This window comes from Procambarus clarkii, chromosome 34, assembly GCF_040958095.1.
Source record: "Procambarus clarkii isolate CNS0578487 chromosome 34, FALCON_Pclarkii_2.0, whole genome shotgun sequence".
Classification (NCBI taxonomy): Eukaryota; Metazoa; Arthropoda; class Malacostraca; order Decapoda; family Cambaridae; genus Procambarus; species Procambarus clarkii.
The window spans coordinates 39,641,135-39,665,376 of NC_091183.1; the positions used below are offsets into that span (position 1 = coordinate 39,641,135).

At 47.6% G+C, this 24,242-nt stretch overlaps 1 protein-coding gene across 7 annotated transcripts in view; it reads left to right on the plus strand.

Annotated features, from left to right (window-relative positions):
* trio (trio Rho guanine nucleotide exchange factor) overlaps positions 1-24,242 on the plus strand; it is a 766,603-nt gene that overhangs the window by 605,361 nt on the left and 137,000 nt on the right. For all 7 annotated transcript variants that reach the window (XM_069335896.1, XM_069335893.1, XM_069335897.1 and 4 more), the window contains 2 exons: positions 15,758-15,854; positions 20,052-20,232. In XM_069335896.1, coding sequence (XP_069191997.1) covers positions 15,758-15,854; positions 20,052-20,232 — 278 coding nt within the window. The remainder of the gene's footprint in view (positions 1-15,757; positions 15,855-20,051; positions 20,233-24,242) is intronic.

Here is a 24,242-nt window from a genome sequence, read left to right on the forward strand (position 1 = left end):
CGGCAGTGTAGTGGAGATGTCTGTCAGTCTTGATGGCAATCTTGGCATTCAGTTCCGGCTTTATCACTGGGAAGACTTGGTTCATGTCGTAGAGTCGATGTTGTGGCTGTGTTTGGTACTCTGAGAATTGTTGTCACGGCGCCATTTTGTAGGATTTCGAGTTTTATTTGTATATTTGAGGGGTAGGTGCATAACACACCTTTACGGAACAGGTTTGTCCTACATTAGCCGGTTCATGGCCCCTCCCTCCCCCTTCGAAGGGCAGAGAAAGTACCATTCTTCCCCTACCTATACAAGTTAGGTAGATATTTGATTTCCGGAAGCAACATCAGGTGTCCGAAAGGTATTTTGGATACCTGTGGTTGCTTCCGGATACTTATAAATTTGGATAAATTGTCTACTAAAGAGATATATAACGGTTGATGACGGAATTTTCCAGAAAGAAGAAAGTACACAATAATTCTGAAAGAAAAGCTATTCACGGCCTTCAAGACCTTGAGCGGGTGAACAACTCGGGGTAACTTGGACTCGGAAAGCTACACAGAAATGGAATCGAAGTCATAGACAACGACCAGTGAGGCCCAACTCACAGAGCGTGTCAAAGACTCCTTGATTGAATGACACAGAAGCCTGTCTGTGAGAACTAAATCCAGATGTTCTACACACACAAGACAGAGGTCCAACACACACAAGACAGAGGTCCAACACACACAAGACAGAGGTCCAACACACACAAGACAGAGGTCCAACACACACAAGACAGAGGTCCTACACACACAAGACAGAGGTCCTACACACACAAGACAGAGGTCCTACACACACAAGACAGAGGTCCTACACACACAAGACAGAGGTCCTACACACACAAGACAGAGGTCCTACAGACACAAGACAGAGGTCCAACACACACAAGACAGAGGTCCTACAGACTGAATAGTGAAATAAGTCTTTCAACGGGTCGTAAGAATACCATATTCCACAGGCAAGCTGTCCCCCAGGATAGGTCATCCATGCGGCACCTGTCCCCAGGAAAGGTCATCCATGCGGCACCTGTCCTCAGGATAGGTCATCCATGCGGCACCTGTCCTCAGAATAGGTCATCCATGCGGCACCTGTCCCCAGAATAGGTCATCCATGCGACACCTGTCCTCAGGATAGGTCATCCATGCGACACCTGTCCTCAGGATAGGTCATCCATGCGGCACCTGTCCTCAGGATAGGTCATCCATGCGACACCTGTCCTCAAAGACTCATTAATCAACTTTACCGTACAGACCTGCGTGTTAAAAATCTATATGTTCTTATATGAAAATTAACATTATTATATATTAGAATTTTTATATATAATTAGGCCTAAATTAGTATAAGGAAGGTATTTGTTTTTCTGCTGGCAATTATTTGTATTTCAAGCATGAATTTATGGGGGTTGCGGTTCGTACAAAGGACGTCAGGGAAGCATTATTTGAGAAATGTACGAAAGTCATCAGTTGTCAGTCGTCCGTAGGCCATTTTTTTTTAATTCATAAGCAGGGCTTAACGGCTGTGTTAGCGAGCATGTGGCGTTTGTTGATGAGGACTTGCTGTCACCGTGACCCAGCTAGTGATCAAACACGACCCCTGACATGACCCCAGGCTCCACGGGCCGACCCCCCCTTCCCCCCATCTCCCAAACCTGCTCCGGGTGTGCAGCACGTCCTCCAAACAAAGACCCAAAAGTGATTCCATGCACCCGCCAAACCCCCTGTTTATGAATGACAAACGGTTTACACGCGACTCACAACTGATGACGTTCGGACACTTCGGGAACAAGTGCTTCACTGACGACTTTTGTTCGAACTATAATGCTGTAAATGCTTCACTCACGTACTACAAAAACAAATAATCGCCAACAGAACTTAAACACCTAACCTAACCAGTGCCTAAATATGCACAATATGCTAATATATAATAATATGAATTTATATTTGAGAAAAGTACTGTTTTGATTGAACAGACTGTTAAAATTGATGAATGCTTCTTTGGGGTCGACCGCTGGAAAGAATGGACTTGGTCCGAGGACGGGTAGGACCCTTAGCCCCGACTCCCGAACACAAACTGAACCAAATATCATTTCAGAAAATAAATGACTGGTAAACCAAGTATGTTACTTGACCATAACAGTTTTCTTGGCTCTTGTTATGATTTTGTACCTTGTATTTTGGGGGTTTTGGTCTGGTTAGCACCTAATAGAGAAAAAAAACAATTACCGCTTTCATCTGATTATCTGAGTAGGTCTCCCTAGAAATTTACTTCCGTAGATAATCAATATCGTTGTCCTGTTATGTCGATGATAGCTTTTTAATTGATGCGTGTGGTAATCTGAATGATGATGTGATGATTATCGTAATTGATGATGTGGTTTACCAGTTGATGAAGTTGTTTTGTTTTTGGTATATAAAGTGGTTGGTAGCCCAGTTTGGAGGTTTCCTCTGGGTTTCTGAGAGTGCATGCCCCCCTAATGCTGTGGCATGCTGCTCATATTCCGAGTCGAGCCGTTGTTTGTATCCCGATTCGAGACACTGTTCGTATCCCGATTCGAGACGCTGTTCGTATCCCGATTCGAGACGCTGTTCGTACCCCGAGTCGAGACGCTGTTCATACCGCGAGTCGAGACGCTGTTCGTATCCTGAGGCGCTGTTCGTATCCCGAGTCAAGACGCTGTTCGTATCCCGTCACTCATCTCCCAGCCCGTCCTCCAAACAAAGATCCAAAAGTGATTCCATGCACCCGCCAAACCCCCTGTTTATGAATGAAAAACGGTTTACACACGACTCACAACTGCTGACGTTCGAACATATCCGGAACAAGTGCTTCACTGACGAATTTTGCTCGAATCACAACGCTATAAATGCTTCACCCACGTACTACAAATACAAATAATCGCCAACAGAACCTAAACACCTAACCTAACCTATGCCTATATATACACAATATGCTAATATGTTATAATATTAATTTATACTAGCGAAAATTCCCGTTTTGAATGAACAGCATGTTAAAATTTATGAATGCGTCTGTGGGGTTGACCGCTGAATGTAATGGACTTGAGTCGAGGATGGGTTGCTTTTCCAGTGCCCTGGTTGTCAGTAGTGTTGACACTAGTACTGTCGTTGGCACTGTGGCTAGTAACGGAGTTGACACTGACTAGCAACGCGGGAGTTACTCTCACTATTAACATTATAATTTATGTACATTATAATTAATGTACTCATTTATTATTAATATTGTGCTTGGCTAGTTGTAACAGCAGTAATAAGGGAAGTGGAGGTTATAGTAACAGTGGTATAGTGGTGGTAGTTGTAGCAGTAGTTGTGGTGGTAATTGTAGGAGTGGTGGTAGCATTTTACTGTAGCAGTAGCTGAACTGCGGGTTGTTTTAGTAGCTGTATTGTTTGTAGTCACTGCAGTGATTGTTGTTGTAGTCGCTACAGTGGTTGTTGTTGTAGTCGCTACAGTGGTTGTTGTTGTAGTCGCTACAGTGGTTGTTGCTGTAGTCGCTACAGTGGTTGTTGTTGTAGTCGCTGCAGTGGTTGTTGTTGTAGTCGCTACAGTGGTTGTTGTTGTAGTCGCTACAGTGGTTGTTGTTGTAGTCGCTGCAGTGATTGTTGTTGTAGTCGCTACAGTGGTTGTTGTTGTAGTCGCTACAGTGGTTGTTGTTGTAGTCGCTACAGTGGTTGTTGTTGTAGTTGCTGCAGTGGTTGTTGTTGTAGTCGCTACAGTGGTTGTTGTTGTAGTCGCTGCAGTGGTTGTTGCTGTAGTTGCTGCAGTGGTTGTTGTTGTAGTCGCTGCAGTGGTTGTTGTTGTAGTTGCTGCAGTGGTTGTTGCTGTAGTTGCTGCAGTGGTTGTTGCTGTAGTTGCTGCAGTGGTTGTTGCTGTAGTTGCTGCAGTGGTTGTTGCTGTAGTTACTGCAGTGTTGTTGTAGTCGCTACAGTGGTTGTTGTTGTAGTCGCTGCAGTGGTTGTTGCTGTAGTTGCTGCAGTGGTTGTTGCTGTAGTTACTGCAGTGTTGTTGTAGTTGCTGCAGTGTTGTTGTAGTTGCTGCAGTGTTGTTGTAGTTGCTGCTGTGTTGTTGTAGTCACTGCAGTGTTGTTGTAGTTGCTGCAGTGGTTGTTGTTGTAGTTGCTGCAGTGGTTGTTGTTGTAGTTGCTGCAGTGTTGTTGTAGTTGCTGCAGTGGTTGTTGCTGTAGTTACTGCAGTGTTGTTGTAGTTGCTGCAGTGTTGTTGTAGTTGCTGCAGTGTTGTTGTAGTTGCTGCAGTGTTGTTGTAGTTGCTGCTGTGTTGTTGTAGTCACTGCAGTGTTGTTGTAGTTGCTGCAGTGGTTGTTGTTGTAGTTGCTGCAGTGGTTGTTGCTGTAGTTGCTGCAGTGGTTGTTGCTGTAGTTACTGCAGTGTTGTTGTAGTTGCTGCAGTGTTGTTGTAGTCACTGCAGTGTTGTTGTAGTTGCTGCAGTGGTTGTTGTAGTTGCTGCAGTGGTTGTTGTTGTAGTTGCTGCTGTGTTGTTGTAGTCACTGCAGTGTTGTTGTAGTTGCTGCAGTGGTTGTTGTTGTAGTTGCTGCAGTGGTTGTTGTTGTAGTTGCTGCAGTGGTTGTTGCTGTAGTTACTGCAGTGTTGTTGTAGTTGCTGCAGTGTTGTTGTAGTCACTGCAGTGTTGTTGTAGTTGCTGCAGTGTTGTTGTAGTTGCTGCAGTGTTGTTGTAGTCACTGCAGTGGTTGTTGCTGTAGTTACTGCAGTGTTGTTGTAGTTGCTGCAGTGTTGTTGTAGTTGCTGCAGTGTTGTTGTAGTCGCTGCAGTGGTTGTTGCTGTAGTTACTGCAGTGGTTGTTGTTGTAGTCACTGCTGTGTTGTTGTAATCACTGTTGTGTTGTTGTAATCGCTGCGGTGTTTATTTTCAGTAGTTGTGTAAGTGGGAGTAGTAGTTATAGTACTAATAATAGTGGTAATACAGGTAGCAGTAATAGTAGGAGTGTAAGTGATGAATAAAAGTCGCCTGATGAACTACTGTAGTGTGTAGCGATGATTGTCTGGTTTTATACTATGATAAGAATATGGTAGAAGTTGTAGTAATTGTAGTAATTGTAGTAGTTGTAGTAGTAGTAGTAGTGTGGTGGGTGGCTGTGTATTGATCGTGGCGTGGTGGTGGGGTGAGAGAGAGTGAGAGTGAGAGTGAGAGAGAGGGGAGAGGAGAGAGATTGAGGCGGTGGGCATCCCGGCCAGTCATGCCGCATCCTCTCCTCCACCACCACCACTACCTTCTCCAACATTACACTCTTCCTCCGACCCTCTTCTCCACCATCTCTGTCCTTTCCTCCACCACCCTCTGGCCACCTGTCCCTAGTGTTGGAGTAGAGTAGGACCCGTCTCTTGAGCTTAGTTAATACTGTGTCCGTCAGCCTGCGGGGGCTCGTGGCGTGTGTGTATATGTGTGTGTGTGTGTGTATGTGTCTCTCCACCACCACCATAGTGCTCTGAGCCCTTCCCTGGCTGCTGGTGGTGATGATGGTGACACCAGCCGGGATGGTGATGCAAGTGGTGACCTCCAGCAGGAGCGCCCGCTAGTAGCTACCACGTCTGTCCTCTCTCACCGAGATGTGAAGACATGATGGAGGCGCCCCGTGACCTCTATCCCTCGACCTCTGACACCACCTTGACCCGCCCTGGCACGGTGTCACCCTCCACCACCACTACCTTCATTCCAGCCGACCTATGTAAGTCCCCCTCGCGCACTGTTAGAGGTATTTGTGTGGCGTCCCTTTGGTTCCCCGCCCTCCCGCCCCGTCAACGCTGGGGGCTGCGCCACTTCTCAATGAATCTACCGCCGGAAAGTTTTACACCGGCGGCGCTACTGCACTTTTTAAAGCCTTGAAGATACGTGATGGGAGGCTTGATAAGGCTGAAGCGTTTGTAATGATGCTGTGTATATACTATGTATAACGTGTATGTACTATGTATGATATGTATGTACGGTGTATAATATGTATGCGCCATATGTAGCTGTCAGGACAGTTTTTTTAATGTGGAAGATTTACCGTTTTATAGAGCGATTTATATCTCCGGGTGTAGTGGGTGGTGGTGTATGGTTGACAAGGTGTAGTGGGTGGTGGTGTATGGTTGACAATGTGTAGTGGGTGGTGGTGTATGGTTGACAATGTGTAGTGGGTGGTGGTGTATGGTTGACAATGTGTAGTGGGTGGTGGTGTATGGTTGACAATGTGTAGTGGGTGGTGGTGTATGGTTGACAATGTGTAGTGGGTGGTGGTGTATGGTTGACAATGTGTAGTGGGTGGTGGTGTATGGTTGACAATGTGTAGTGGGTGGTGGTGGTGTATGGTTGACAATGTGTAGTGGGTGGTGGTGTATGGTTGACAATGTGTAGTGGGTGGTGGTGTATGGTTGACAATGTGTAGTGGGTGGTGGTGTATGGTTGACAAGGTGTAGTGGGTGGTGGTGTATGGTTGACAATGTGTAGTGGGTGGTGGTGTATGGTTGACAAGGTGTAGTGGGTGGTGGTGTATGGTTGACAATGTGTAGTGGGTGGTGGTGTATGGTTGACAATGTGTAGTGGGTGGTGGTGTATGGTTGACAATGTGTAGTGGGTGGTGGTGTATGGTTGACAATGTGTAGTGGGTGGTGGTGTATGGTTGACAATGTGTAGTGGGTGGTGGTGTATGGTTGACAATGTGTAGTGGGTGGTGGTGTATGGTTGACAAGGTGTAGTGGGTGGTGGTGTATGGTTGACAATGTGTAGTGGGTGGTGGTGTATGGTTGACAATGTGTAGTGGGTGGTGGTGTATGGTTGACAATGTGTAGTGGGTGGTGGTGTATGGTTGACAAGGTGTAGTGGGTGGTGGTGTATGGTTGACAATGTGTAGTGGGTGGTGGTGTATGGTTGACAATGTGTAGTGGGTGGTGGTGTATGGTTGACAAGGTGTAGTGGGTGGTGGTGTATGGTTGACAATGTGTAGTGGGTGGTGGTGTATGGTTGACAATGTGTAGTGGGTGGTGGTGTATGGTTGACAAGGTGTAGTGGGTGGTGGTGTATGGTTGACAATGTGTAGTGGGTGGTGGTGTATGGTTGACAAGGTGTAGTGGGTGGTGGTGTATGGTTGACAAGGTGTAGTGGGTGGTGGTGTATGGTTGACAAAGTGTAGTGGGTGGTGGTGTATGGTTGACAAGGTGTAGTGGGTGGTGGTGTATGGTTGACAAAGTGTAGTGGGTGGTGGTGTATGGTTGACGTGGTGTAGTGGGTGGTGGTGTATGGTACAAAGTGTAGTGGGTGGTGGTGTATGGTTGACAAAGTGTAGTGGGTGGTGGTGTATGGTTGACAAGGTGTAGTGGGTGGTGGTGTATGGTTGACAAGGTGTAGTGGGTGGTGGTGTATGGTTGACAAGGTGTAGTGGGTGGTGGTGTATGGTTGACAAGGTGTAGTGGGTGGTGGTGTATGGTTGACAAGGTGTAGTGGGTGGTGGTGTATGGTTGACAAGGTGTAGTGGGTGGTGGTGTATGGTTGACAAGGTGTAGTGGGTGGTGGTGTATGGTTGACAAGGTGTAGTGGGTGGTGGTGTATGGTTGACAAAGTGTAGTGGGTGGTGGTGTATGGTTGACGTGGTGTAGTGGGTGGTGATGTATGGTACAAAGTGTAGTGGGTGGTGGTGTATAGTTGACAAAGTGTAGTGGGTGGTGGTGTATGGTTGACAAGGTGTAGTGGGTGGTGGTGTATGGTTGACAAGGTGTAGTGGGTGGTGGTGTATGGTTGACAAGGTATAGTGGGTGGTGGTGTATGGTTGACAAGGTGTAGTGGGTGGTGGTGTATGGTTGACAATGTGTAGTGGGTGGTGGTGGTGTATGGTTGACAAAGTGTAGTCGGTGGTGGTGTATGGTTGACAAGGTGTGGTGGGTGGTGGTAGTATTATATACATGTACCAAAATACACATTGGTAACGTTTTTTGAATGTTTTCCCTGGGATTTTACATTACATTTACTAGACGTTTCTGAACGTTTTGAAAACGTTTACGGTGCTAGCGGGTATAGAACGTGTTCCAGCGATCGACTTTATTTATTTTACAGTGTTCTTAGAGAGGTTTATGCCGTTATTAACGTTTGAAACTTTTCAAGTGAGTTTCCTGTTAGTTGACGCCCTGTTGAGAGGTTGTCGACGCCCTGTTGAGAGGTTGTCGACGCACTGTTAAGAGGTTGTTGACGCACTGTTAAGAGGTTGTCGACGCCCTGTTGAGAGGTTGTCGACGCCCTGTTGAGAGGTTGTCGACGCACTGTTGAGAGGTTGTCGACGCACTGTTAAGAGGTTGTCGACGCTCTGTTGAGAGGTTGTTGTCTCCCTGTTGAGAGGCTGTCGACGCCCTGTTGAGAGGTTGTCGACGAACTGTTAAGAGGTTGTCGACGCACTGTTAAGAGGTTGTTGTCTCCCTGTTGAGAGGCTGTCGACGCCCTGTTGAGAGGTTGTCGACGAACTGTTAAGAGGTTGTTGTCTCCCTGTTGAGAGGCTGTCGACGCACTGTTAAGAGGTTGTTGTCTCCCTGTTGAGAGGTTGTCGACGCACTGTTGAGAGGTTGTCGACGCCCTGTTGAGAGGTTGTCGACGCACTGTTAAGAGGTTGTTGTCTCCCTGTTGAGAGGTTGTCGACGCACTGTTGAGAGGTTGTCAACGCCCTGTTGAGAGGTTGTCGACGCACTGTTGAGAGGTTGTTGTCTCCCTGTTGAGAGGTTGTCGACGCCCTGTTGAGAGGTTGTTGTCTCCCTGTTGAGAGGTTGTCGACGCACTGTTGAGAGGTTGTACTCGACGCCCTGTTAAGAGGTTGTCGACGCCCTGTTGAGAGGTTGTCGACGCCCTGTTGAGAGGTTGTCGACGCTCTGTTGAGAGGTTGTCGACGCTCTGTTGAGAGGTTGTCGACGCCCTGTTGAGAGGTTGTCGACGCCCTGTTAAGAGGTTGTCGACGCACTGTTGAGAGGTTGTCGACGCTCTGTTGAGAGGTTGTCGACGCCCTGTTGAGAGGTTGTCGACGCACTGTTGAGAGGTTGTCGACGCCCTGTTGAGAGGTTGTCGACGCCCTGTTGAGAGGTTGTCGACGCACTGTTGAGAGGTTGTCGACGCCCTGTTGAGAGGTTGTCGACGCACTGTTGAGAGGTTGTCGACGCCCTGTTGAGAGGTTGTCGACGCACTGTTGAGAGGTTGTCGACGCCCTGTTGAGAGGTTGTCGACGCCCTGTTGAGAGGTTGTCGACGCTCTGTTGAGAGGTTGTCGACGCCCTGTTGAGAGGTTGTCGACGCTCTGTTGAGAGGTTGTCGACGCCCTGTTGAGAGGTTGTCGACGCCCTGTTGAGAGGTTGTCGACGCCCTGTTGAGAGGTTGTCGACGCTCTGTTGAGAGGTTGTCGACGCCCTGTTGAGAGGTTGTCGACGCCCTGTTGAGAGGTTGTCGACGCCCTGTTGAGAGGTTGTCGACGCCCTGTTGAGAGGTTGTCGACGCCCTGTTGAGAGGTTGTCGACGCCCTGTTGAGAGGTTGTCGACGCCCTGTTGAGAGGTTGTCGACGCCCTGTTGAGAAGGTTGTCGACGCCCTGTTGAGAGGTTGTCGACGCCCTGTTGAGAGGTTGTCGACGCCCTGTTGAGAGGTTGTCGACGCCCTGTTGAGAGGTTGTCGACGCCCTGTTGAGAGGTCGACGCCCTGTTGAGAGGTTGTCGACGCCCTGTTGAGAGGTTGTCAACGCCCTGTTGAGAGGTTGTCAACGCCCTGTTGAGAGGTTGTCAACGCCCTGTTGAGAGGTTGTCGACGCCCTGTTGAGAGGTTGTCAACGCCCTGTTGAGAGGTTGTCAACGCCCTGTTGAGAGGTTGTCGACGCCCTGTTGAGAGGTTGTCGACGCCCTGTTGAGAGGTTGTCGACGCCCTGTTGAGAGGTTGTCGACGCCCTGTTGAGAGGTTGTCGACGCCCTGTTGAGAGGTTGTCGACGCCCTGTTGAGAGGTTGTCGTCGCTCTGTTGAGAGGTTGTCGACGCCCTGTTGAGAGGTTGTCGACGCCCTGTTGAGAGGTTGTCGACGCCCTGTTGAGAGGTTGTCGACGCCCTGTTGAGAGGTTGTCGACGCCCTGTTGAGAGGTTGTCGTTGTTATGAGATATTTCACCGTGTGTGTGTGCTCACCTAGTTGTGCTTGCGGGGGTTGAGCTCTAGCTCTTTGGTCCCGCCTCTCAACTGTCAATCAACTGGTGTACAGATTCCTGAGCCTACTGGGCTCTATCTTATCTACATTTGAAACTGTGTATGGAGTCAGCCTCCACCACATCACTGCCTAGTGCATTCCATCCGTTAACTACTCTGACACTGAAAAAGTTCCTTCTAACGTCTCTGTGGCTCATGTGGGTACTCAGTTTCCACCTGTGTCCCCTTGTTCGCGTACCGCCAGTGTTGAATAGTTTATCCTTGTTTACCCTGTCAATTCCCTGAGGATTTTGTAGGTAGTGATCATGTCTCCCCTCACTCTGTCTTCCAGTGTCGTAAGGTGCATTTCCCGCAATCTTTCCTCGTAACTTATGCCTCTTAGTTCTGGGACCAGTCTAGTGGCATACCTCTGAACTTTTTCCAGCTTCGTCTTGTGCTTGACGGGCTCCATGCTGGAGCCGCATACTCCAGGATTGGTCTTACATATGTAAGACCAATCCTTGTGTGTGTGTGTGTGTGTGTGTGTGTGTGTGTGTGTGTGTGTGTGTGTGTGTGTGTAGGTGTCATAGAAGGTGTTCTATAGTTACGTCTGGGTGTTCTACAATGATATTGCGGTGTTCCATAATTATGTTGGGTAATGGTATAATGTTCTATAATTATGTTGGTGTTCTGTAAAAATGTTGTGGATGTTCCTCTCTCTGTTTTGGCATGTTTCTCCAGTTGTTTAAGTGTTGTTGGGTGTTGCCCACTTGATCTCGGGGGCTAATTGGCTGTTCATCTCCAGTTCTCCAATTCTCAGATGTTGATTGGCTGTTCTTCACTGTTGCACAGGTGTTGATGATGCCAGCGCATCACTTATTCTCCAGTTATCAGGTGTTGATTAGTTCATAAGTTGTACCTGAGCATTCCACAGTTTAAACACATTGAGTGTATGTTATACACACGCTTCCCCCGCGAGCTCTATACACGTATGTATTAACACCCTCTAATTTATTCCCCAGAGAGCTGGGAGTTGAGTTTATGGCTGGAAATTGCTTCCAAACTTCAGAGGCGGCGGGGGGGGGGGGGGGGGGGGGGGCTGCCGACCCCTGGAAATACACGGCCGCAACTAAGATATATTATTTTGTTTGTTTTGTAGAAGGGTGCGACCTCTCGGAGACCAGGGGCCAGATTCACGAAAGCACTTACGCAAACACTTACGAACCTGTACATCTTTTCTCAATCTTTGGTGGCTTTTTTTTACAATTATTAAACAGTTAATGAGCTCCGAAGCACCAGGAGGCTGTTTATAACAATAACAACAGTTGATTGGGAAGTTTTCATGCTTGTAAACTGTTTAATAAATGTAACCAAAGCCGTCAAAGATTGAGGAAAGACGTACACGTTCGTAAGTGCTTGCGTAAGTGCTTTCGTGAATCTGGCCCCAGGTCACCGGGGGTTCAAGGTCTCGACCCTTTACCTTTTAGTGTGCATTGCCCCTGGCTGGTCAGGTGTCGCGCGTGACCTCCGTATCTAGCTCTTAAAATTGAGATAAGTTTATTGAGGTAAAATACACACAAAGGGATGAGGTAGCTCAAGCTATTCTCACCCCGTTCAGTACATCGTGTTAATGCATATATATATATATATATATATATATATATATATATATATATATATATATATATATATATATATATATATATAATGTGTGTATATCACGAAAATAAACACGTGATTAAGAATGTGACAATGTCAGACCACGGAGGAAAAATGAAACAGGAATTTCCTTAAGTACTTTCGTATATTAAATACATTTCAGAAGGTCTTCACCTTCTGAAGATGTAGATGGAAATTCCTGTTTCATTTTTCCTCCGTGGTCTGACATTGTCATATATATATATATACATCACAAACAATAAACATTATTATCAAATATTCTGAGAGATAAACATATACATTTCCTCTAGCTCTTTATTTTATATGGGGGATTGACGCCCTGGAACTGACATGCAGAGCGTTGATCTCTCAATCCGCCACTCCGTATAAAATGCAACTGTTGTGGCTATCCTGAAACATACGAACCCAAGCATCCCACCTCACCCACCGAGGCCGGGGCATGGAAAACACCATTATATCAAGCTCTTTAATTTTCGTATTAACATGCGTTTGTACGGATTGGCCGATTCCGTTCAAAATGAGACGTATTACGCGGGAAGCCGGGTTCTTGTGCGGGGTGAGTTCAACCACTTGGGCTGGACGGTGGAGCGACGGTCTCGCCTCATGCAGGACGGTGTTCAATCCCCCGACCGTCAAAGTGGTTGGGCACCATTCCTTCACCCACGTCCCATCCCAAATCCTTATCCTGACCTCTTCCAAATGGTCTCTAGTCGTAATGACTTGGCCCTTTCTCCTAATAGTGCCCTTGTACGAGGCGTTAGGATCTGTAAGACCATTCAGCAGCATGACTTTCCCCAGAACGCAGTCCATCACTCGCTTTACACCCAGGTTCCCAATTAACAGGGGGGTGTACAGGACTCGAACCAAGGCCTTATGGCGAGCGAGGAGAGAGAGAGTGGCACTATAGCTGGCACTAGAGTCTACAGAAGAGCATCGTAAGGCCAACACAGGCTCAGGAACCTGTACACCTGTTGATTGACGGTTGAGAGGCGGGACCAAAGAGCTAGAGCTCAACCCCCGCAAGCACAACTAGGTGAGTACATCCTCCAAAATGAAACTAGCTACAGTAAGGATGTGGTCGGGAGCACAGATGTATCGTAATGGACCACAAGAATGTACACTTTTCTGAGCCTATTGGGCTCTGTCACTGCAGGCACCGGTGCCCAGCAACGGGAGGACCTGTATAGGTGTCTCGTAATTGTCTGGTAATGTTTGTTGCACGTTATAATTACCATCGCCAACAAACAGCGGTCGTCAGCTTTTGTACGCACCTAGTTGTGCTTGCGGGGACTGAGCTTTGGCTCTTTGGTCCCGCCTCTCAACCGTCAATCAACTGGTGTTCAGGTTCCTGAGCCTACTGGGCTCTTATCATATCTACATTTGAAACTGTGTATGGAGTCAGCCTCCACCACATCACTTCCTAGAGCATATTGCCTGTGTGTGTGTGTGTGTGTGTGTGTGTGTGTGTGTGTGTGTGTGTGTGTGTGTGTGTGTGTGTTTTAACATCTTTCGTGTTATTTTGTTTTAGGAAAATTTGGATGAGATTCAAATATGTGTGGCGGGGTGTGTGAGAGTGGTAGGGCGGGCGTCTGGAGGGAGCGGACGTCCAGCGCCCCAAGTGTCACCACCAATGAGATAATACCGCTGCCCGGCTTACACCAGCTCCAGTGACCCGCTGCCCGGCTTACACCGCTCCAGTGACCCGCTGCCCGGCTTACACCAGCTCCAGTGACCCGCTGCCCGGCTTACACCAGCTCCAGTGACCCGCGCCCGGCTTACACCAGCTCCAGTGACCCGCGCCCGGCTTACACCAGCTCCAGTGACCCGCTGCCCGGCTTACACCAGCTCCAGTGACCCGCTGCCCGGCTTACACCAGCTCCAGTGACCCGCGCCCGGCTTACACCAGCTCCAGTGACCCGCGCCCGGCTTACACCAGCTCCAGTGACCCGCTGCCCGGCTTACACCAGCTCCAGTGACCCGCTGCCCGGCTTACACCAGCTCCAGTGACCCGCTGCCCGGCTTACACCAGCTCCAGTGACCCGCTGCCCGGCTTACACCAGCTCCAGTGACCCGCTGCCCGGCTTACACCAGCTCCAGTGACCCGCTGCCCGGCTTACACCAGCTCCAGTGACCCGCTGCCCGGCTTACACCAGCTCCAGTGACCCGCTGCCCGGCTTACACCAGCTCCAGTGACCCGCTGCCCGGCTTACACCAGCTCCAGTGACCCGCTGCCCCGAACTTTCCCGGGAATGTCTGCCCCTTTGGGGTTGAGCTCTGCTCCTACGGCCCGCTTCTCACCTGTCAATCAACTGTTACTAACTACTGATCCTCGCCCCCCCCCCCCCCCTACACACACAGGAATCAGCTCGTAACAGCTGTCTGACTCCTAAGTAACGTACAGTCAGCAATGAAGCGCGTCAATGATTGGGCAAGTACAACTCAAACCGAACTTGCAGGCATATATACCTTGCCACTGAATTTTTAAAAGACAATGGCAGGGGACTTATATACTGTGACTCGCGATGTGCACTCCTGGCATTGAACGCACATAGTAGTGACACCCAGGAAATAGTCAGTGATATTCGCCTTAATCACCTTCAGTGATTAAGGCGAATCACCTTCAGTGATTAAGGCGAATCACCTTCAGTGATTAAGTCGAATCACCTTCAGTGATTAGGCGCTTAATTGCACACTAGTTTCTCTGTCAGCTATCTCACTCTGTCAGAGTAAAAGAGACAAATGTATGTGTATGCATGTGTGTGTATATATGTATGTATATATGTATGTATATATGTATATGTACGTACGTGTGTGTGTGTATATATGTATGTGTATAAAGTATATATGGAAGCTGATCAGATTTCCATTTCATCTTTATAAATGCACATTAATGACACTATGTAAAAGACACATTGAACACTTTCTGTAGGGCATACGTAAATCTGTGTATTTATGTATTTACGTATGTAGCTTAGCCTAGCTTTTTTAAAGCACTACAATCACCTGTGGTTGTTCAATAAATCCCTGAACTATATGTTTAACAAATCTCTAACCCAATCCATGGAGGACAGAAGAAAATGTATATATGCTGGTTAGTAATGTTAATGTGTGGCCACGTCTGTGGTAGAAAATAATAATAATAATAATAAAAACTACACTATCCTGAAGTGTACGGTACACCCACTAATATCCTGAAGTGTACGGTACACCCACTAATATCCTGAAGTGTACGGTACACCCACTAATATCCTGAAGTGTACGGTACACCCACTAATATCCTGAAGTGTACGGTACACCCACTAATATCCTGAAGTGTACGGTACACCCATTAATACCCTGAAGTGTACGGTACACCCACTAATATCCTGAAGTGTACGGTACACCCACTAATATCCTGAAGTGTACGGTACACCCACTAATACCCTGAAGTGTACGGTACACCCACTAATACCCTGAAGTGTACGGTACACCCACTAATACCCTGAAGTGTACGGTACACCCACTAATACCCTGAAGTGTACGGTACACCCATTAATGTCCTGAAGTGTACGGTACACCCACTAATGTCCTGAAGTGTACGGTACACCCACTAATACCCTGAAGTGTACGGTACACCCACTAATATCCTGAAGTGTACGGTACACCCACTAATATCCTGAAGTGTACGGTACACCCACTAATGTCCTGAAGTGTACGGTACACCCACTAATGTCCTGAAGTGTACGGTACACCCACTAATGTCCTGAAGTGTACGGTACACCCATTAATACCATGTTCGTCTATTATTGCTAATGGTGGGTATCATACGTTTTTCTCAGCGATTTTCATAGGTGAAATCTAATATATTTTATTGCAGAGGTGTGACGTTATCTAATGTTGTTGTTGTTGTTGTTACAGAGGGCGTGGCGGGGAGCGGCGGGGAGGGCCCGGGAGGGAGCCCCGCCCCCGCCGGTGGCGGCTCCTCCCCCGTCACCAAACGCAAGGGCTTCTCCAGGTTAGTGCCTCCTCTCTTGTTACTCCTTCCTCTCTTGTTGGTGCTTCCTCTCTTGTTGGTGCCTCTCTTGTTGGTGCCTCCTCTCTTGTTGGTGCTCCTTCCTCTCTTGTTGGTGGTGCTTCCTCTCTTGTTGGTGCTCCTTCCTCTCTTGTTGGTGCTTCCTCTCTTGTTGGTGCTCCTTCCTCTCTTGTTGGTGCCTCTCTTGTTGGTGCTCCTTCCTCTCTTGTTGGTGCTTCCTCTCTTGTTGGTGCTCCTTCCTCTCTTGTTGGTGCTTCCTCTCTTGTTGGTGCTCCTTCCTCTCTTGTTGGTGCTCCTTCCTCTCTTGTTGGTGCCTCCTCTCTTGTTGGTGCTTCCTCTCTTGTTGGTGGTGCTTCCTCTCTTGTTGGTGCTTCCTCTCTTGTTGGTGCTTCCTCTCTTGTTGGTGCTCCTTCCTCTCTTGTTGGTGCTTCCTCTCTTGTTGGTGCTCCTTCCTCTCTTGTTGGTGCTTCCTCTCTTGTTGGTGCTCCTTCCTCTCTTGTTGGTGCCTCTCTTGTTGGTGCTCCTTCCTCTCTTGTTGGTGCTTCCTCTCTTGTTGGTGCTTCCTCTCTTGTTACTCCTTCCTCTCTTGTTGGTGCTTCCTCTCTTGTTGGTGCCTCTCTTGTTGGTGCCTCCTCTCTTGTTGGTGCTCCTTCCTCTCTTGTTGGTGGTGCTTCCTCTCTTGTTGGTGCTCCTTCCTCTCTTGTTGGTGCTCCTTCCTCTCTTGTTGGTGCTCCTTCCTCTCTTGTTGGTGCTTCCTCTCTTGTTGGTGCTCCTTCCTCTCTTGTTGGTGCCTCCTCTCTTGTTGGTGCCTCCTCTCTTGTTGGTGCCTCCTCTCTTGTTGGTGCTTCCTCTCTTGTTGGTGCCTCTCTTGTTACCTCATCCTTGTCGTTGTCCATTCTCCTGTTAACTGTCTTCTCGACACTTTTGCATCTTCTTAACTTCATCGCAGCCGTGTCCTGCTTCCTTCTTAGGGAAGTCTTGGCCTCCCACTTCCTTAAGATGTTGTTCCCGCCTCCACAATAGCATCCTTGGTCATTCCTGGGATCTTAGGCACCTAACCTCTGCTGGGTACCTAAGGCTCTTGACATCTTCCAGGATCCTGACATCTATCTTCCTGGTACCTGCATCATCTTGACTTCCTGGAACGTAGCCTCAGTATGGCTTCCTGGAAACTATCGTTCTCGTAGCTTCCTGGAAACTATCGTTCTCGTAGCTTCCTGGAAACTATCGTTCTCGTAGCTTCCTGGAAACTATCGTTCTCGTAGCTTTCTGGAAACTATCGTTCTCGTAGCTTCCTGGAAACTATCGTTCTCGTAGCTTCCTGGAAACTATCGTCCTCTTATCTTCCTGAAAACTACCGTCCTCGTAGCTTCCTGGAAACTATCGTTCTCGTAGCTTCCTGGAAACTACCGTCCTCGTAGCTTCCTGGAAGCTACCGTCCTCGTAGCTTCCTGGAAGCTACCGTCCACGTAGCTTCCTGGAAACCATCGTTCCCTACTCCGTCTTTTTCCTTGTCCTGCGGGATCTTTCCCTGACTGTCATTCTGAAGACCATCTCATTGAAAAATCAATACTCTCTCTCTCTCTCTCTCTCTCTCTCTCTCTCTCTCTCTCTCTCTCTCTCTCTCTCTCTCTCTCTCTCTCTCTCCCTCCCCAGAGAACTTACAGTTGTATAGAGTAAGTTATCTAATTGATAAATTGATCCTGGTTCAATAGAGCTTCTAATCTCTCCCACTCACATTCTCCATCTCTTGATGTCTGCTGCTGCCTCTTGTTTTCTCTCATTCAGTGTGCTGTTGTTGAGTGAAAGGTGAGAGTACCTGTTTAAGAGTTAGGTACGAGGTAAACAATGTTAAAGAACAGTCTTTAAAAGAATAGTTTGTTTGAGTCGCCATACGTTAAAACTGTCTTGTCTGGCCTCTGGCAAGGTTTGGGGGAGCAGAACAACTGCCAGAACCTGCTCCAGGTATACCCCAGGTATAGTCTAGGTATACTCCAGGTACACCGCAGTGAGGGCTGTGCTCCCAGACACAAATATTGACACCGGTGATAAGGCGCTCGTGAGGAACGCTCCTTAATTATTCTTATCACTGGGTTGTGGGTAGGTGCTTCACCCACCCAGCGTGAACCTTGAGTAAATGTCTCTGATGCACTGGGACTGGTGGTGGTGGTAGTGGGTCATGCACTGGGACCTGTGAATCAAGGCCGGGGTACAGTGGCAGTGGGTCATGCATTTAAGAGTCTTCGACCCTCGATGTTTACAAAATTGTCTCATTGCACACCAATCAACAGATATAGCGACAATAGAAGACTAGGCATAGCTAAAGTACTACATATAAAGCACTCATTCAACTATCAACAACCAGCTTGCAATTAGGTATGTTGTATGATCGTCAAGAGCAAGACGGAGCCAACATACTACACCATCTGTCCCCAACCGTCCATTGAGAATGCATGCTAAGATTACCCAGTCACCTCACCTGCAGTGGTTGGGTTATGCACAGGGCACAGGGAGGGATAGCTTATGCATTTGAGCAAGTAGTGGTAGTTGTAGTGGTTCAGTATTTAGGGGCAGAGGAGGGGTAGTAAGTGTTGGTCGTGTAGGGGGGATTGTAGGTGCAGTAGTGGTTGGTTAAGCACAGGTACGGTACTGGCAACAGAGGCTGATAACTAACGTGAGTGTGGAAAGTCATGGTGATTGGGTAGTGAAGGAGGTCAGTGACACGGTCAGTACAAGGAAGTCATGCCCATGACAGTGGGGAAGTCATGCCCATGACAGTGGGGAAGTCATGCCCATATCTTCACCGAGATACTCTAGTATTCACTCACTGTATTTCATGCACTCAAAGCTTCACACATTGCTTACAGGCAAAACGTAATGCTAATTCTTAACGTTGACAAATTATTGTAATACATTAAATACAAGTTATCACTAAATCAAATTGTATTTTATATATCTATTGTTTTAATGTAGGTTTTTTTAAGCGGATCTTTAATTTTTACGCAGGTGGCAGTTTGTAGCCCAGTTATTTCATTAAATAACATTGATGAAATGTTACTTGATGAAATAACATTTCACAGGTCCCGTGAACATGCTACAGGGTCGCACTGAGGACATTAGTGAGCTGAGGTTGATTGGTCCCCAAGCATAGATATCAGTTAAACTCTGGGTATAAATAATATGTCATCAGAACATGTATTGTGGCTTATCTTCCCCTCACTGACGTCGTAAGGAAATTTTTTTTTATTAATATATTAGGTACATCAGCATTTGTGCAGCTGCCATAGACTATATGAAGGGGGAGTACAGTGTGTCAAAACGCTAGCTACGTGATGATAAAAAATTCCCATCACACAGGATGGTTAGTCATACAGAGGCATGTGATAGGCAGTCTGCACCGGCAGACTCTGGGTGCATTATGAGGATATCATCATGAACACAAGAGTGAATAAGGCAGCAGTGATACTAAAAGTCCCCATCTCGCAGGATGGTTAGTCATACAGGGCCATATGTTTAGCAGCCGGCACTGGCATATTTTGGGTACATTATGAGGATATCTTCAAGCATTCGAGAAAGAGAATAAAGTAATTGCAAAGCTCCAGGTACTTTATGCCAACGGGTCTGAATGGTCTAATAACTGGGCATTCGGTGATGTAGTGTGGGAGATCATGCCGCAGTTCCTGCTCACAGAGTTTGCAAATGGAGTGCTCAGGATTGGGAGATCCGTCATCTGCAGCCACCTGCCACAGGTAACGGTAACCCAACCTGATCCTTGCAACCACTGTGTCGCACAGTCTGGTGGACGTTTTGTGCTGCCCATAGATATAGGTTTCAGATCTGAACAAATCATAGCTTTTTATACTAATGCTATCAGGTCGTTGAGAGTCAGTAATTTCTTTCCTATCAGACCTGAGTGTTTGGACCAATATAGGAGAGAGGGGAAGACAGAGGTGTGAGAGAGAGAGGGGAATATAGAGATGTGTGAGAAATGATGAATATAGAAACTCTATGGACTCGGTACTGAACTTTTCACTCTCACTGACTTCATTGTAGGTGGTCATGGAAGGTGATCCCTACCCTACCCCCCCTCCCCCTCCACCCTTAAACAATGAGACAAGTTCATAATGAAGTACCATTTATGTTTTCATTATATGCTGACTTGTACGTCTTCCTTTCCAGTCGAAAATGGTTACCGCCTCCTCTTCGCAAGTTGAGCCAAGGTCGCGTGGACCGAGTGACCTCACCCTCGACCGCAGCCCCTCTGCTTGACCCCCCTCACAGACCCGACCACCCCCACACCAGGCAGGAACACGCCCACAAGCACCAGTTCAGGAAGGCGTATTCCGAACGCAGATTTAAGGTAAGCACTTGTTATTACCTAACCTCTAGTTATCCTAGGTGCTCTCTAGGTATCCTGGGTGATCTCTAGCTATCCTGGGTGCTCTCTAGCTATCCTGGGTGAACTCTTAGCTATCCTGGATGATCTCTAGCTATCCTGGGTGCTCTCTAGCTATCCTGGGTGCTCTCTAGCTATCCTGGGTGAACTCTTAGCTATCCTGGATGATCTCTAGCTATCCTGGGTGCTCTCTAGCTATCCTGGGTGATCTCTTAGCTATCCTGGGTGCTCTCTAGCTATCCTGGATGATCTCTAGCTATCCTGGGTGCTCTCTAGCTATCCTGGGTGCTCTCTAGCTATCCTGGATGATCTCTAGCTATCCTGGGAGCTCTCTAGCTATCCTGGGTGCTCTCTAGCTATCCTGGATGATATCTAGTTATCGTGGGTCATCTCTAGCTATCCAGGTTGCTCTTGTCACTCAACCTAACCGCCCTAACTTCCGGTGTTCCATCTGGTGAGGTGTTCCATCTGGTGAGGTGTTCCATCTGGTGAGGTGTTCCATCTGGTGAGGTGTTCCATCTGGTGAGGTGTTTCAGCCAGTGAGGTGATGATATTGTGCCAGAGGCAGTGACTGAGAAGAATGATATCAACTAATCACCGATGAGATGGAGTGTATAATCTTAGAACCTGTATATCCGACTTTCGGGAGCTCTAAGGCACAGCCACGCTCAGTGCGGCTTTTTAAGAATTCTGAATTACTTCATAGTTGATGGTAAACCAACCTAGGCCTTAAGAGAAAGGTTTGCAGTCTTTTGGAGTTGTTTACCAAAAACTGTGATATTATTTGGACTTTGGTTGTTGTGAAGACGAGCGTCTAGTTGGACGTAAGGCGTGAGGGTTGGACGTGTGGGTGGTGTTGCCTGGTGTTGCAGGTGTTGGCAGGTGTTAGGTTATCACCAGCGACAAGTGGACAAGCCAACAGGTTATAGCAGTCGCTCAATACAACATAAAATGAATGGAATATGAGGCATTGTTCCAGATGCTGGACATTGTTTCATTTAATCCCGAGTGGTCTCCAGTTTTTGTTTTTCTGATTGTCTGACTTCCAGAAAAAAAGGCCAAGCAGAACACTCAGAGCAGCGACGACACTCGAAGGCTAATCAGATAGGTCTCACTGTAAACCAGGGGCGGTGGAGAGAGTTGCAAGGTACAGCAGATCCACTACTAGTGTAAACTATTGTATACCAGCCGTAGAACTGTGACTGTTGTGGGAGTGGAGATGCGACTGATGGGGGGGGGGGGAGGGATAGAGATCATATTCGGGGGTGAGGGTGCAAGGGAAGGGAGGGAGGAAGGGAGGGAGGAAGGGAGGGGGGAAGGGAAGATGTGAAAGGGAAGCACCAGGTGGGAGAGAGAGTGCGCGCAAAAGAATTATCATCAACGGACGGGGGTCTTTATAATTGAACATCCCGGGGTTGATAAATGAAGTATTGTGTTACTGGTAGATGCTCTCGCGGGGTTCTACACCCCCCCTTTCCACCCCCCCCTCCCCCCCTTTCCATTTACCCTCCCCCCCCCACTATTCCCCTCTATTTTTATGTGCAGAGACCATTTACTTCCCAAATACAATAAATAAACCTATGTCATTAACAATTTCTAAAAATCCCTTGAAGCTGTATTTTCTGGAATACAATCGAGAGAGAGACATCGTATTCTGCCTCATGAAATTATTACACGGACACGTGCTAATTTTCCACGCGGAAATAATTCCCATGAAACCAGGAATTACTGTAGAATTGCGTAAATTGCCTCATTAAAGGTAGTGAGGTAATACTGGTAAGGTAATTATGAGGAGGAAGTGATGAGGCCGTATGACTATATAGCACGTGGAACCGATATGAGGACAAGGTGCTGGGATATGAGGACAACGAGCTGGGATATGAGGACAACGAGCTGGGATGTGAGGACAAGGAGCTGAGATATGAGGACAAGGGGCTGGGATATCAGGACAAGGAGCTGGGATATGAGGACAAGGTTGCTGGGATGTGAGGACAATGAGCTGGGATATGAGGACAAGGAGCTGGGATATGCGGACAAGGTGCTGGGATATGAGGACAAGGTACTGGGATATGAGGACAAGGAGCTGGGATGTGAGGACAAGGAGCTGGGATATGAGGACAAGGTGCTGGGATATGAGGACAAGGTACTGGGATATGAGGACATGGTACTGGGATATGAGGACAACGAGCTGGGATATGAGGACAAGGTACTGGGATATGAGGACAAGATACTGGGATATGAGGACAAGGAGCTGGGATATGAGGACAAGATACTGGGATATGAGGACAAGATACTGGGATATGAGGACAAGGTACTGGGATATGAGGACAAGGAGCTGGGATATGAGGACAAGGAGCTGGGATATGAGGACAAGGAGCTGGGATATGAGGACAAGGAGCTGGGATATGAGGACAAGATACTGGGATATGAGGACAAGATACTGGGATATGAGGACAAGGTACTGGGATATGAGGACAAGATACTGGGATATGAGGACAAGATACTGGGATATGAGGACAAGGTACTGGGATATGAGGACAACGAGCTGGGATATGACGACAAGATACTGGGATATGAGGACAAGATACTGGGATATGAGGACAAGATACTGGGATATGAGGACAAGGAGCTGGGATATGAGGACAAGGTACTGGGATATGAGGACATGGTACTGGGATATGAGGACAACGAGCTGGGATATGAGGACAAGGTACTGGGATATGAGGACATGGTACTGGGATATGAGGACAACGAGCTGGGATATGAGGACAAGGTACTGGGATATGAGGACATGGTACTGGGATATGAGGACAAGATACTGGGATATGAGGACAAGATACTGGGATATGAGGACAAGATACTGGGATATGAGGACAAGATGCTGGGATATGAGGACAAGATGCTGGGATATGAGGACAAGATACTGGGATATGAGGACAAGATACTGGGATATGAGGACAAGGTACTGGGATATGAGGACAAGGTACTGGGATATGAGGACAAGATACTGGGATATGAGGACAAGGAGCTGGGATATGACGACAAGATACTGGGATATGAGGACAAGGTACTGGGATATGAGGACAAGGAGCTGGGATATGACGACAAGATACTGGGATATGAGGACAACGAGCTGGGATATGAGGACAGGATACTGGGATGTGAGGACAAGGAGCTGGGATATGAGGACGAGAAGAAGGAACCCCGGCCAGTCATCTAGTAAAGAACATAGAGAGATATGATAGAGAGAGAGAGAGGGACATCCATGCTAGAATCATTCAGTGTGAATATTAGCTTTCTAGTGTGATTCATGCTATGAGGGCGAGTGTGTGAGCATTGTATCGCAACCACACCATATTGCACGACGCAACACACCGTATTGCATGACGCAACACACCATATTGCACGACGCAACACACCGTATTGCATGACGCAACACCGTATTGCACGGCGCAACACACCATATTGCACGCCGCAAATGATCAAAGTATAACCATCAAGTATAGAGTGAGCGAAAGAGCCTTGTCTGGTTCTAGCGAAAGAGCTAGTCTGCTCTACAGCCACGAGTCATCAACCATTTACGAACCCCTCTTACGAAACCTGTACATCTTTCCTTGATTATGGCGGCTTTGTTTAGAATTATTAATAAGCAGTTTACCAGTTTGTAAACTTCACAACCTAATGGTAGTTGTTGTTATAAACAACCTCACAGTGCTTCGGAGCTCATACACGGCTTAATAAATGTAAACAAAGATTGTTTACATGATTGATGAAAGATGTAGAGGTTTCGTAAGTAGATGCGTGAATGCTTGATCACGCATCTTCTTGGCTCAGGATCATCACCATTTCTGTAACCTCATCGCTTCTCAAAAGCCACGATTGCATGATATAATTACCTTAATGTGAAAATTCCTTGGAGCAGTGGCACGGACTCGAACACTCCTCCCAGGTCACCTCCCCCAGTGACGTCACAA